Below are 15,406 nucleotides of genomic sequence, written 5' to 3'. Positions count from 1 at the left end.
ATTATTATTATTATTATTATTATTATTATTATTATTATTATTTTCACACCTCCCCAGTCTAGCCACACTAACCCAATTTTCATTACAGCATGAGGTACTTTAACGTAGCCCTTGAGTTTCACGTCTATCGAAACGCTGGCAGCCATAGAGTTGCTATTAGCAGTAAGAAACTCTATGCTGGCGGCGAAACGGCGAAACCTCATCCGAAGGCGTAGCAGCTACATGCACACTGAGTCGAAATCGAAAATGTCTCGGTTGTTTCTACCAGGCGACAAACCTATTCACGAATATGCTTTTGTATAATTATATAGTACATGAAGAGGCCATTAAGCAACTTCGAAAGACACGGCGAAAGAGATACGCTTGCTTACTTGTCAAAGGCTCGTCGTTTGCTGAGCAGTCACATCGCCACCAATATCAACGTTCATCATTTTAGTTTTGTTTCTGTATTGGCACAAAAACAGCTGTCCGTCGCGCCTAGAAGTATCTCAGGGCAACATTTCTGGGTAAGTTTCGCTTTGCCGGGCTGCACGTGCTTTCACGATTACTTTTTCCTCAATTCAAGGCGCTCCTTCCAAGCTCCGACTCTTTCCGAAGTTCTTAGCAGGGCTTCGCAGCGCGATCTCGTTTCCACAGGTGCGCGCTCGACAGCGTTGCTGCGTTTTAATCACGTGCAGTTTTCGTCCAAGGTGAAGTTTACAATGCCGTTGCGGTTTCATTTCGTCCAATACCGCCCTTTCGCTGGTCGGCAACTTATCTTGCCGCATGTGTACGGGAACGCACTTGGCGCTGTTGTCATTGTCCTGCGTGTTATTATCGACGGCTTGCCGCGTTCTCTGCTTTGATCAGCATGGTTTCTGTTGGATCACAGCTTAGTCAACAACGTCTTAGCTGACGCAGCATCAATCAGTATGCGTTATGTCGATGCTGCGCTGACAGGAACGTTTTGGCAAGATTTCTCGCGGAAAGTGTAATGCGGAATTATTATCCTCGGCTGATAAACGTGCGCGCTGTCGCGTTGCTCGGCAGGCGTTGGTGGTTTGGATACAAATAGTTGTTGGCCTTGCTTTCAAGAGTCCTGCATGTTAAGGGGTGGGCATGTGTGCTGTGTTTTACGTGTTGTCAGAGTGGTGCGTTGTCGCTTGGATATCGCAAACTTCACTCGCGGATCAGCTTTGGCCTTCCGACGCATACTGTTGGTGCCCAGAGCTCCGGTTAACCTGGATATTTAAGAGAAAAGCCGTGGTTACCCCTGCTCGTGGTTAGCGACCTATATTGTTTGTTCTGAAATTTTACTCGCTGCATTGTTCCCTGTTGTAATGAAGATAACTGCGCGCTGATACAGCTAGAACTGATCGAGAAATGAAGTTGTTTGAAGTTGGAACACTTTGGCGATGCGTGTGTTAATTATGTTTGCCGGAAGCTGACTGATAAACATTTTTTTACAGCGGTCTGTGGTCATGTAATAACGTAGTGACTAAATGTCGGATTGGAACAAGCTCGCTGATTTCAAGGACTTATGCGTCCTGCGCATCAGCTTCATGTTCATAATCGTATGTGGCGTTTCTGTTCGTTTGTCAGCTCATTGTCAGTACGCAAGTGTGCTTCACTTGTGAGCTCTGAAAGACTATGTTTATCACCTTCAGGCACCTCTCCGGTTGTACTCTGGCATTGTATTTACCGTGGCTTACCGTGGTGTATGGTATTTCTTTTCATGTTATCTTTATTGTCTGTGCCCACATTTGATCTTCTTCCAGCAGCATGGTTAGCACATGAACTGCTATGCATATACGCTTTTGTGATGAAGTGCCTCTTCCCATGAGAGAACACACCAGTCTTTCTTTCTGTACATCATTGCAACAACTTGAAACACGTAGAATCTCCGTTCTGATGCTTGCCAAATTGGCAGATGTGTCTACTGACGCTTTGGTAATCAAATACAGGTGTTGAATTAAGAGTTTATCCGAACTAGAAGAATGAGAACGAAAAGAATGTTTAACGGTTATGATTAGCTAGGCAGCTTGCTACCTTCATTTTTTTGGTGTTGCCCCAGTTGCCAATTGCAGGGCTCTGTGCTGTTAATATTTGTGTTATCAAATGCTTACAAATATTGTAGCTTACATTTGAAGTTCTGTGAATTGTTGTGAATTGCTGTGAAGTGCATAAAAAAAAACATTGTCAACTGAGTGTCAGATGTGAAGCTTCATGCTGGTAATTTACATTCTGCGCCTCTTCAGCCCATTGATATTTTATCGTGTTGTTTTTAAGCATGTGCTTTGTTGATTGGTTTTGGCAGGCTTCACCGAGACCCCTGACAGCTCATTTGGCAATGGCATGATTGCCTATTTTGGCTAGTCAGTCTGACTTAGGCCCAATTTCACCCAGAAGTGCCACGCTGCATTCGTGTGATATGTGCTTGAACGGAGTTTCTGAGTGGTCACATCAAAAATTAGGAACAGTGAGTTGTGCAGTGATGAGCGGCCTTTGCATGACAAAGCTTTACTAATCGGCCTTAATATTGATTCGTCATCTACCATATTCACTGTCCTTGAACTTCGTTGCCCTTCAGTGCTTCAAAATCTGGTTCACTGGTGTGAAGTTTCTGTTCAATGTACATGTCATTGCCATAGCTAGTTCATATTTAGGTCTCATCGAGAAGAAACGCCCTTTGAAATGAAATGAAACCCGTGAAGGTGGCACAGTAAATGTGTCATTCTACTGTTGACCATTGTATAGAAAGTTTGTCACCTTGCCAGAGCGATTTTTTCTAGGCAGGCAAAATATGATTGCACCAATGTGCCAAGATAGGGGAGTGCATCAAATATCCTGATGTGGCCCATTCTCATAGTCTGCAGTGGCATTCTTAGATGTAACAACCTAATCACTGAAAAAATTTCTGTGAAATGAAAAAATTATTGCAAACTATTTGACCCTTGTGTATCACCCTTTTTAGAGATTGCACTAAGAAACAATTCAAGGGACATTGTGGATAACTTTGTCCAATTATTGTTCAGTGTACATGTGATTGCCATAGCTAGCACATATTTTGGTGTCATTGAGGAGAAAAACAAATGAAACCCATGAAGGTGGCTCAGTAAATGTGTCATTCTACTGTTGATCATTGAATAGAAAGCTTTTCACCTTGCCAGAGTGACTGTTTCTAGGCAGGCAAAATATGATAGCATGCATGTGCAAAGGTAGGGGAGTGGGAGTGCATCAAATTGCCTGATGTGGTTATACACTGGCAAGCACTCCATTATGCCTGTTCTGATAGTCTACAGTGCCATTTTTAGACGTAACAACCTAATCACTGGCTCAGTGTTTATAGTACTCGGCTGCTGACCTGAAAGACATGGGTTCGATCCCGGCCACGACGGTCGCATTTCGGTCGTGGCGAAATGCTAGAGGCCCGTGTACTGTGCGATGTCAGTGCACATTAAAGACTCCCAGGTGGCCGAAATTATCCAGAGCCCTTCACTACAGCGTCCCTCAAAGCCTGAGTCGCTTTAGGACATTAAACCTCATGAAGAAATTTCTGTGAAATAAAAAAAAAATTGTTGCAAACTATTTGACTCTTGTGTATCACCCTTTTTAGAGACTACACCAAGAAACAATTCAAGGGACATTGTGGACAACTTCATCCAATTAATGTTCTCAGCAAAACTCTGTCACTTTCTGGCTATGCTGACGTTTTTCTAGCAACAGAAGACGCATTTATGGTTGAGAAAATTGAACTTACCGAAATGGACGGGTGGCCTCCATTTTAAAGTGAATAGTTGTGTAGCATAGTCTCTTGGATGTCAGTTTGGAAAATAAATTTATTGTAAGCTGACCAACTGTTTCCCTAATCTACATACACTGTCAGAAATTGACGTAATGTCAGTTTGGAAAATAAATTTAAATTTATTTTCTTATGATGTACATTGCTTGATATTTAATATTGCACTGTTTAATTCCCACACTCAGTATTAGGCTACATATAGTATCTGTTTGGGGTGGTGTGCAAAGGGGGCAGTGAAATTAAACTTCTTTCTCTAACACTGTTTTCTACGAACTACCAACTGTGGTTGTACCTTGTCCTGGTAATCAACATTGTGCTCACTTGCACACATTTTGTAGAACTTCGCTTCGGTCTGGCCATGGACAAGACCTGACTGGCTGAGTGCATTGCTGCAAGCCAAACACCATGCCGGCATCCAATCTGTGGGCGGTGGACAGCACCGGGAGGGTGCACACTCTTTCCACCGTGGGCACCCGGTGGCAGGAACTGCCTTACTCTGGTGTTGATCTGAAGCGGGTGTCGGCACTCCCCACCTGTGCCTGGGGTATTGGCAGCGGCCACCAGGTTTATATGTACCTGCCCCAGAGTGACGTGCCCATCAGGGTTGCCGAAGTAACCTATGAGAACCAGGTCAGCAAAATGCCCGCTGTTGTGTTAGCATCATGAGAGTGAAATGAAGATGTGAGGCCCTATTTTGTTATGTTTTGTATTTTTTTCCTTAATTTTGGTCCTAGCTGTATCATTGGTTGTGGATGTGTGTTGACGTAGGCTGTCGCAGACAACATTAATGACAGATGACCAAAAGAAAGGAAAGCAAAACAAAACATTTAAAAAAGTATGGTGCATACTATTGGTATCTTTCTTAAAAGTTTGTACGTATCCAGTCCTCTTATTTTATGCTGCAGGTTTTATGCTTATTTTTATTTTACAGCACTAGCTGTTGTAGTGAAGTTTCCGCTAATTCCTTTTTGGTTTGTGTGCTATGGTACTCGGACCTGAAGTTAGTGCTGAAAGTGTTCAGTAAGGCCAGATTTGTTATTATTATTATTATGATTATTAATAGTGATAATAAAGCTTTTTATTGTTCTTGCCGAGGTAAAATACTATTTTTGGTTCTATAGCTTGATACTACTTCAACCTGCAGTGAAGCTCCGCCTAAATTCGGGACTGCCACACAGAATTTCTCCACGACAAGAAAGTAGTCCGTTGTTAAGTTTTTATTGTTATCTAAACAAGAAGCGAATCACAAGAGGACATTATCAACTCAAAATTTTCTATGCCTCTGGTTTTTTTGATATAGTCAAACATTGAAACGCTGATTTAGTAGTTCACCGTTGTGATTGATGAGCAGAGTAATATCGGACTGTTGCTTTTTTTTTATGTTGTATCCTAATTTAGGTTACAGAATTTGGGGAAAAATGTGCTTCAACGCGAGTGCAGTTCAATATAATCAACTGCATCTGACAAGTTAGGGAAGTCCTAATCGGTAAAGATAGTAGGGGCTGCTGTACAAACGCAGTTTAAAAGGAAGCCTTGGGTTTTTTAGAGCTGGTCATCCTGCATTCTCTTTTTCTTTTTTTGGTGGCCTGATTTAGTTTTCTGTGATCATTCAGTTTGAAGGGACACACCGCACATCATCATCAACATCATTGCTGGTGTAAATTGAAACTGTGGAAGAAAAGAATGGGACGCAAATGGGTACTACTGAAGATTAAACCGTCCTGGCTTCTTTTCGGGACATCGACACCCGCAGCGCTGGAACCCCAAGGAAGGGTTCTGTTCCCGGCTGCTACCCACTGACCGGCCTTCCTGGAGCAGTAAAGACGGGCTGGTGGCCCGATACAAGGATGAAATCCACCTTCCCTCTTCGGGCTGGCAGTGGGAAGGTCGCTGGTACCTTGAGGACAACATGGACGGCCATTTTCTTGGAAACGAGGTGTGCAGGAATGTCCACAGAGTTGAGCTCTGTGTTTTTTAGTGCTTTTCTTGTGGTGGTGGTGTCACTGGAGGAAGAGCACGTGGAGAAAAACAAATCAATTAGGTACAAGAATTAGTTGGCATCAAAAAATCATTACATAAATTATCCTAAGATAAATTTAAGATAAAAGTTTTTTTCAAAGACTGTATCAGGTACAGGTGCCCACAAAAGTTTTCGGAACGTCGAAATCGCAAAAAGCTCCAGTTTTCTTGCTATGTGAAGGAGCAGCCAGACATAAAGAAGTGCGTCGTGTTGTTCGCGGAGGAAAGTACAGAGTCTGTCCGCCAGTTCTTAGATGCATGCTGAAACTGCTCAGAAATTAAGTTTTGTTCTAATTTTCGTCTTCTGAAAACTTTTGTGAGCACCTGTACTTACTTTTTAATTTTATGACATCTGACCAAAGTAGTCTACCTCTTGATGTCTTTGTTTGACTTGTTTTGTTCTGGTCTGTATTTTATGGGATTTTTTGAGCATGTTCTGTAGTCCAGTTTTGATCATGGTTGAAGCTAAACTAAAGTATGTATGGAGATTGTATGTAAACATAGGTACAAAGGGAGACTAAATTAATAAATGCTTCTTTAAATTTCTTACTTTGTAATAAGCCTGTATTAAATTCTGCACATACTTGGTGCACTCTGGCCATGGAGTTTAACGAATTCGTATCATTGTGAAATTTGGGTCAGCTGTAGCAGTATCATTGAGATATTACGGTTGGTGCAAGCTTTTTCCTGATTTTGTGCTCGACAGCCATGGGGTGAAATGCTGGGAAAAAAAAATATGGTCATTGACCCCGCGTGGTCATACAGACCAAAAGACACGTTAGCCATGGTGCTCTTTGGCCAGGTTGCCCTTGCTTCATTGAAATAATTAAATCAGCAGTCATCATCTTCACTTGACAAACTGTGCTGATTCTTTCTCTCTGCCTCTGTCCAGGGCTGGACCTACTGTGTGGACTTTCCCTTCACGTACACACCCGAGAAACGGTGGAACTCGATGGTTCGGCGGCGGAAATGGGTTCGCTATCGCCGCTACGTTGCCACGGACCGCTGGGCAGAAGTGAGTTCTTCCCTTCACTTCCAATTGACTTTGATTGTTGTTTCATTGTTTGCACTAATGAGCTGAAGCAGCAGAACCAGTTACAGTAGCTCCATTAAAGTCACGCCAAGTTAAGGTGTGATCGTGGGTTCATGCTCTGTAGAATAACACAACACAAAATTAGATGTTCTGGCTGAGCTCTGGAGCTTTCATTTGCATTTAAAGTGCACAAATAGAAAGAAATCCCTAAGAACATCTTAAGTGCTTGCTTGAATTACTGTATTTAAAAATTTTTGTGTTGTGATGAGTGATAGAATACTGATCGCTGGTGTGCTTTTCCAAACTTCAGTAAATATAATTTCATGGTCCGTTTAATACCATCTCAAGATAAAATCAGTGCTTGTGGGACATCTTGCGAATGCATTTGGATGTGCTTATTGTTGTTTTGGCAGGTAGAAGGCATTCACTCAGACCCAGTCCTGGAGCCTGTGGTGGATGTCTCCATAGGTGGAATTGAGATTCCTGGTGGGGACTGTGAACACATTGCCGTCTGGGTTGTCACTGTTCTTGGCCGAGTGAGTGCTGGATTCAATTGCCTGAATTGTTGAATCTGATTCGATTGTTTTTGTCAGCTCTATTGGCAAGATACTATTGTACACTTTTTTTTTTCTGAGAGATACAGATAAGCTGTGTTCATGACCTGAGTGTACAGTACACCCGTCAAATGCACTCAATCCTATTTCTCTGGTAATGATCACTAACCATCTTTGTCCGATACCATACATGACCATTGTTCTCGTGCAGATTTTTTACATCTAATTTATTTCTTCATCACTGTACATTGTTATGCGCAAAACAGAATGGGACCTCAAGTGGTAGCTAAACCTTCACACTGATTGAAAGATCATTGTTCAATCATTGATTGAAAGAATTATTTGCACGGAAACCCACCCCTTGCGTAATACCCCTTTCATGGTACCTTAGAGGTACTAATTAGTAAACAAGCACTATCTGCTGCTGTTGTGCGTCTCAGGTGCTCTTCCGTGAGGGTGTCACGAGACTCTGTCCCGAGGGCACATCGTGGACTCCCGTGCCAGTCCCCGAGAACTCCGAGGTCAGCCAGGTGTCGGTCGGTCGAACTGGCCTTACCTGGGCAGTAGCCTGGAACGGCAATGCGCTCGTTCGTCTAGGTGTGTCACGCAGCAACTACATTGGTGAGTGCTGCAGCATGCTCTCAATTTCCACAACGGGAGTTTTTGGCATCTTAGCATAGATCAGGAGGGAAGTGTGCCTGTGCAGGATATGTAATGTGGCGAAAAGATAACTGACAGCTTCTTGGGGTAACAGAGTGGGTTCAAAGGGAAAGAAAGCATAGCCCGTGGTGGCAGAGGGTTAAGTGGGCAGATGGTTATTGGTAAGTTTGCTGGACTGAGGAGACAGTGCTAGTTAGAGGTCACTAAGGCCCCTAGTTTCCCGTGATGTAGCATAAAATTGCAGATTTAAGCATTTTTCGCGGAATGTTGTGTTGGCAGCCAAATTCTCATTTTTGAAACTGTCTGCTATCCTTTATTTCCACTGCCCCAGCTCAGGTGCCGCCGTAGTGATGGTAGATGCCGGGGTTGTTGTTATGTTATGGATTGTTGTTATGGGCATCAATAGGAACTACAGAACAATGAAAAAATGACTAATTTACCTTATTTGCATGAATACAACTCAAGGGGGAGTTTGAGACCTCAGGAAAATTTTAAAAAATGAAAACTTATGATTATAATGAAATCCCAAGCTGTTCAGGCCAACCTTAACCAAAGGAGCATCCACTGCAGGTCAAGTTTCTACCAGAAAAAAGGTTGCAGTTTGCAAGTGTGCCTGGAATTAAGAACCGCCACTTCTAGCTAGCTGCTGAGTGGCAAGTTTGCCTGAAAAGTGCTAGAGAACTGAAATCCAGAGACAAAAACGATGCACAATTTCTTTCTAAGCAGGACTAACAAGGTGAAGATTTTGATGTTTTGTCTTTCTGGGCTGGCACGAAGGAAGTTACCGTAACACTCTTCTTTCATTGCAGTCGTTATGGAGATATTGTCTGTCAGTTGAAGATGCAGTTGAATCCCGCAACAACGAAATCGACGGGACGCGCGAGAAATTTCGTTGTCGCGAAATTAACCAAAAATGCAAGGCAATAACTCCAGCAAAACATAGTTTTATTGCCAGAAATCTGTAAGCTTAGCCTGCTTGCGTTTCATTTCCACCAGCGGCGTCACGCGACCTTCGTACTCTGTTAACAGCGACATCGCAACGTCGTCATCGTGTGTGCCAAGGAATTTTCTAATAACGTCGAAGGCATCCAGTACCTGCGATTCTGCCATCCTATGCTTGCCCTAAAGTCGTTGAGCCCTAGCAAACAAGCATAATTTAGGGCCTTCTGCTGTACAATTTTACCGCTCAGGGGCATGTTTGTTGCTCGCGTATCGACGAACCAAGCACAGACAGCCTTGTCGAGCTCTTCATACGTTGGTTGCGTCACTTTCTTGTGCTGCGCTGAAGTGCCCGATGAAATTGCCTTCCTAATGCTGTCCTTATTCTTCAAAATCATCGATAGCGAACTCGGCGCGATGCGAAAATCTGCGGCATTAATTGCCTTCTTTTTCCCGCTTTTCGCTTCGGCGATAATTCCATCCTTTTCTTGTAGCGAAATAAACTTTCACTTCTTCGTTGGCGGCGACATGGCAGAGGCGATCAACGAGATCAGATTGCAGCGAGAGATCGACGATCAACACACACCGACACATGAGAAAATGGCGACAAGGGCTGTGGAGAAGGCGGGGAGGGGAGGCTGGCGACTGGATTTGGATTCTTCTTTGGCCCTCGTACGGCCGGCGGCCTTCGCACGGCGCCAACAAGTCCCCTCGCTGCTTCCCTATGACGAATAAATGACTCCCAATCAAATTTTTTAATAAAGTATACATGAAAATGTAATAAACATACATTCCATGCATTATTTAGCTACTCCAAGCCATTGCTTTAGCAGGGAATAATTTCGTACAGCATCCAACTTTTGAAGAAAGGTGGGCCACTGATCGGTGAAGGCTCGCGAAAAATTCGTAGAAGCGAATGCGTGCTCACAAAGTAATTTGTTTTCGAGGGAATTTTAATACATTAACTCCAATGGGGATTTAGCGGGGAATGAAAAATACTTCGTTATGGCGAAAATTTCGTTGAAGCGGTATTCGTTGTGCCAGGATTCAACTGTAACACGAAACATTACTTGAGGCTGAGTTACAGCGTCCACGTTCAATTTTATTAGATAAACCTTTACAGCGTGCGAGATGCGTGTTCAGAAAATAGACTTGCATGTTTCTTTCATGCGTCTTAGGCTTCCCGCGGAATTTCGGGATTCTTAATTCTGCATTTGTGGAATTATGCGGTTTCTTTATTCTGCATACGTGGAATTTGGAATTTCTCACTGCAGAAAGTTAGGGGCCTTAGAGATCACTAAGGGGCGGGGAGGAAGAACTTTGTCCTACAGTGGGCGTAATCCAGGTGATGACGACGGTGATGACGCATTTCTCTTACAGGGACTGAGTGGACTGAAGTGAGTGCTCCTGACCCCGAGGAAAAATTGCTGCAAGTCGCTGTCGGACAGCACATGGTGTGGGCTGTCGGAAGAAATGGAACGGTCAGTTGCCAACATGTCCTTGAGCAAGCCTCTTTCAAGTCAGCGTGGTACATCTTCAGATTTTTCTGCAGATATGCATCTTCTTTTACAACCTTGATGCAAACATCTGTTTGGCCACATCTTATTGATCACAACATTGCTTTGCTACTTGCATTCCTTTATCTGCCCAGTCATTTGACTGGATTTCTTAATGTGCATTAATTTAAGTTACTTGCATGCATTTGTTCCTTAACCACTGCATTTCATTTGTTCAGTTTGTAATTCGCTCTCGCTGCTTCATGTGATTTAAAGCTTGTATTTTGGCTGCAAGTTTGATTCATCAGCCTTTTTTTCTTGGAATTTTTGTGGTTGTTTACTGCGTAGGGTCAGTGGAAAGACTTGGTCACGTCAGGAGGGTTGAGTTAAGAAAAATTAGATATCAGTTGAAGCACTGGTCACATGGTAGCATCATATTGTATGCTTCTATTATGTTTTTCTTTTGCTTTAAGAATAAACTAAAATTCTCATACTTGAATCCGTGGAACCTTTTTGTTTCTTGTAGTTCTTTTTGAGTTCCCCAAGCATCTAATTTGTTTTGTGTCTGATCAGAATGCAGTTATTCATAGCAGACTGTTTTGCTATAAAGCCAGTCATTAATTCGAACTAGCCATTGCTTTGAAGGACCTGTGTGTCTGCGTGGTTTTTTCCTTTGTATTCATGTTACGCACAAAGGGATGGAATCCAAGACAAATGGTGTTCTTTGGCGCCTTTTGAAAGCCAGTTGGGGTTTCCAGTGGCTAACAAGATTTAGAATCCCTGGTTTATAGATTAAAGGGAAACTGCACCACTTTTTGAAAATTTCGCGATATTCAAGGATTCGAACCGTAAAGCATACCAAGTGTTTTTGCCCTAGCATTTATAACAGTGACATAATTGGCGATTGAATTTTAGGCTTGTCCTCAAAGCATTGGAGAAATGCGGGCTGGTTTGATGTGACGTCACAGTAGGTAATATTTCAAATTACTATTGCTGACAACCACACCCTGCCGTGCCTCGTTTGATGCTGCCCAATGACTCTCTGCAGGTTTTTCCTTTAGTGGCATTGGTTTTTTTTTTTTCCTTCAAAGCAAGCGTTTATGCGTTGGAAATGTACCTATACTTTCGGTGATGTCATCATGTGTCCCCCTTGGCGCTGTGTGCTGCAGACAAGCTTGAAGACCATCGTGATTTTAATCGGCGATTACATCAGCATTTCAAATTGTAGCCCAAAAAAACTTCGCATGCTTTACCTGCAAGTTTCACACATTCGACTCCTTTAAGCTCGTCGATATTTAAAACCTATGCAGTTGCCCTTTAATGTCTCAGACATTGTTTTTGTAAACTGCTTGTGCTGCAGGCGTGCTGCGAATGCAACTGTTCTTGATCGACACCTTTTCAACACCCTCACAGGTTTGGTTTCGAAAAGGCATTCGCAGCGAAGATCTCGGCTGTCGAGCGTCTGTCACCGGGTCTGGCTGGGTGAGGATGATCGGCACCATGGCCATGATCAGTGTCGGCCCCAATGACCAGGTGAGTTATGACTTCTTTGCTCATCCTGTCTCTCTTGTCAGAGCTAAGAGTCTACCCTTTTATTTTAACGCAGCATGTGTTGTGGGGTTGATGCCTTGGTGTTTCACTTGCCGTGCTAAGTGATGTGTAGTTAAAAGTGTCAAGCAAAAAGGAATGTGGACGGTTCTCAAGTGAGGATTCTGGTTGCATACAAAAATTGCAGGCCACTCTAATGCTTTTGTAGGCAGCAGGAACAAGTGTGCATGTGATGGTGGAAAGAAAAAAAATGGAATGATGGCAACTTAGCAGCCTGCCTAATCATTTTTAGCAAACTAATCATCTAGTTCTGAAGTTTCTTTATGACACTGGCCTTTTGGACAGGTGGTAGAAGATCCAATTTATTTTTATAACTATGAGGCCAGTGCTCTTGTAAACCTTACACTGCCTTTATTACACTGTTGCCAGCTGCACGAGAAAACCGAGAGAATTTAGATTATTTGTGCAGAATTACAGTCAAAACTCGATTTACCGAAACCCGATTTAACGAAAATCTCGATTTAACGAAGGTATCCTAATTCCCCCTCAGACGCTCATAGGGTTCAATGCTTTGACTAACCCGAAATAACGAAACCGATTCCGTGATCTGTCCCGATTTAACGAACCTTTTTTCGAGAAATAAAGGTGAAAAAGTGTTAATTTTTGGTCTATTTTGTAGACAGCACCCCAAAATTTATTGATTGCGAGTCAGCGGTAACAGCGCGGAGCATCTTCATCTCGTCGCTTTTTTCAAACTGCGCTGTGCAAAACGAGTTTTAATTTTGAGTCGAGCTCACGAGATGGCGCCAGCAGTAAAAAAGTTTCGTGCCACATTTCATAGACGGCGCTGTTGCAGTTCGCATGTTTTTTTTTTGTGTGTGTTTGTGTGTTGTGCTCTGTGTTCGCTCTTGTGCGGATTTCCCCGTGCCTTTGAACACACGTCTTTGTCAAGCTCAGCTTGTTAGGCCTCCATCAGTCTAGCCTTGCTATCGTGAACGCGGACGTGGTGTGTGCGAGCAAGCGCGCCGCTAACCCTCCTGACTAGCAGATGGAGCCCTGCAAGAAACGAAAAAGGCTTACCCTGGACGAGAAAGCGGACATAATTCGTGCTGTGACAAGTGGACAGAAGAAATGTGATGTGGCTGCATCACATGGCATTCCAGCGAGTACTCTCTCCACAATATTGAAAGGGAAAGATGACATCCTCCGCGCCACTTCGTCGGGGAATCTCTCGCGCAAAAAAACGCTGAAGACCACTCCTCAAAGCAAAATGGAAGAGGCCCTCTTCGCCTGGTTTATGGATTTGCGGGCGAAGAATAGTATTCCCGTGAGTGGAGACCTGCTCCAACAAAAAGCTCGCTCTTTCGCGTGCTTGCTGGGCGACAACGAGTTCAAGGCAAGTCCCGGCTGGCTGTCGCGCTTCAAAGAACGACACGGCATCGTCGGGAAAGTGCTTAGCGGTGAAGCGAGCAGCGTAAGCATGGCTGTAGTCGGCGACTGGCAGTCTGAAAACGTGCCCGACATTCTGGGAAAATATGCCCCCAGCGACGTCTACAACGCCGACGAGAGCGGTCTATTCTACCAAATGCTGCCTAAAAACACACTCGCCCTGAAGGGGCAGGCGTGCCACGGCGGCAAACACAGCAAACAAAGGCTGACTCTTTTGCTGTGCGTCAACATGGACGGCACCGACAAACGAGACCCGCTTGTCATCGGAAAGAGTGCGAGGCCGCGCTGTTTTAAAGGCACCAAAAAGCTTCCTGTGAAGTACGTTGCCAATTCAAAGGCGTGGGTGTCGCGTGCCATTTTCGCTACATGGCTGAAGGAATTTGACAGCGACATGTGTCGCCAGAAAAGGAAAGTGTGCCTGTTGCTGGATAACTGCACGGCCCACTAAGTTGCAGAGGTCGAGCTGACCAGCGTGGAGCTCCGCTACTTCCCCCCAAACGCGTCCGTGGTTCAGCCCTTGGATCAAGGGATAATTAATAGCGTGAAGTGCGCAAACAAGCGTCGAGTCGTCGACAGAGTTCTCCTCAACCTGGAGCTGAAGCGCGAGACGAAAATAGATATTTTTATGGCGGTTGAGATGGTGGCGGCGGCTTGGAGAGCATTGAGGCCGTCGATAATTGTCAACTGCTTCAGGACTGCCGGTTTCGGTACACTAGGCCCTGAAACTGCCGAAGCTGGTCCGGACTGCGCGAGCGCCGTGCACGAGGATGAAGATGCCTGGGAACACCTTCGCTCAGTGGATGAAGTGCCCACAGGCATAAGTTTCTCAGACTACGTGAACGCCGACGCAAACGCAGTCACAACGGAAGTTTTGACTGATGCCGATATGTTGCGGCTTGTAGGAAGCGTGGAGGGAGTGACGGCTGAAGACGCTGCCGACGACCCTGCAGGTGCCGAAGCTCCCGTGCCGACACCAGGTCAGGTGATGGATGCTCTCGATCTGCTGCGACATTTTGCCGGCGCACACGAGGGGACGGAAGACGCGCTGGACGCACTTCAGACCTACGAGAAATCGGTGCGGCCGTTGCTCACAAAGCGCACGCAGGCAAAGATCACCGACTTCTTCGGCGGAAAATAAATTTGTAGTCCCCTCGGGCCTTTCTTGTCGAGTAAGAATTTTTGTTGTTTCTTTTCATACACGCTAGCGGCGCCGGTCGTGGTGTTGGCGCTACCCACTCGAAAGTAGCGCGGGGGGTCATGACGATGACCGTACGGACCCCCAAAGATTGCGCTAGTTGTATGATTACCAACTTTGGCGCCAATTTGTCATTAGCTGTGTGGCTTGCCGTCCCGTCGGCAGTATTTAGGGAAGATTGTTGCGCCGCTAGCCGAACCGTCCTTTGGGTCGGTGCTACCGGCGTGAATTCGTCACGCGCGAGTGCGACGAAAAGTGAAAATGGTACGTGCTAACCGATACGACCGCGATAAGCTGGTACGGTTTATGCGGATGCAAAATGCATTATGTTCAATGGGTGCTCAGTCGGGGACTTGACTTTACTACTTTTAAAACGAAAGTACTGTTTAAGCGGGTACGTTTTAACGAGGTTTTACAGTAATCGAATGTACTGAATTATGTGCCCAAGAAATGCCTCATTCAATTTAACGAAGTTCTCGATTTAACGAAATAATTCACGGCTCCCCTCAACTTCGTTAAATCGAGTTTTAACTGTAGTCAGATTCATGACATCAAGATGTGTTTTCTCTAGTGCAGAGCTGGTTGTAAATTGAAAGGTCACTGCTTGTGGCTGGCATAATAACTCATTACAGTGCATTTTTATGAAGGGGCTGTTTGCCGCTTTTGTATAATTTTAGCAGTGTAGCTGCATTGAGAAACAACTTGTTTCCTCTTCAGAAAACTTTTTAGTTG

At 44.4% G+C, this 15,406-nt stretch overlaps 1 protein-coding gene across 1 annotated transcript in view; it reads left to right on the top strand.

Moving 5' to 3' along the window:
* The first annotated feature begins 399 nt into the window (after positions 1-399).
* Positions 400-15,406, top strand: part of Pex23 (tectonin beta-propeller repeat-containing peroxin 23) — a 58,783-nt gene continuing 43,776 nt past the window's right edge. The window contains exons 1-8 of the mRNA XM_077634062.1: positions 400-506; positions 4,120-4,411; positions 5,535-5,717; positions 6,693-6,815; positions 7,247-7,369; positions 7,828-8,008; positions 10,367-10,467; positions 11,896-12,015. Coding sequence (XP_077490188.1) covers positions 4,187-4,411; positions 5,535-5,717; positions 6,693-6,815; positions 7,247-7,369; positions 7,828-8,008; positions 10,367-10,467; positions 11,896-12,015 — 1,056 coding nt within the window. The 5' untranslated portion in view covers positions 400-506; positions 4,120-4,186. The remainder of the gene's footprint in view (positions 507-4,119; positions 4,412-5,534; positions 5,718-6,692; positions 6,816-7,246; positions 7,370-7,827; positions 8,009-10,366; positions 10,468-11,895; positions 12,016-15,406) is intronic.

This window comes from Amblyomma americanum, chromosome 8 (genome assembly GCF_052857255.1).
Source record: "Amblyomma americanum isolate KBUSLIRL-KWMA chromosome 8, ASM5285725v1, whole genome shotgun sequence".
NCBI classification, from domain to species: domain Eukaryota; kingdom Metazoa; phylum Arthropoda; class Arachnida; order Ixodida; family Ixodidae; genus Amblyomma; species Amblyomma americanum.
This window is presented reverse-complemented; position numbering and strand designations above follow the sequence as displayed.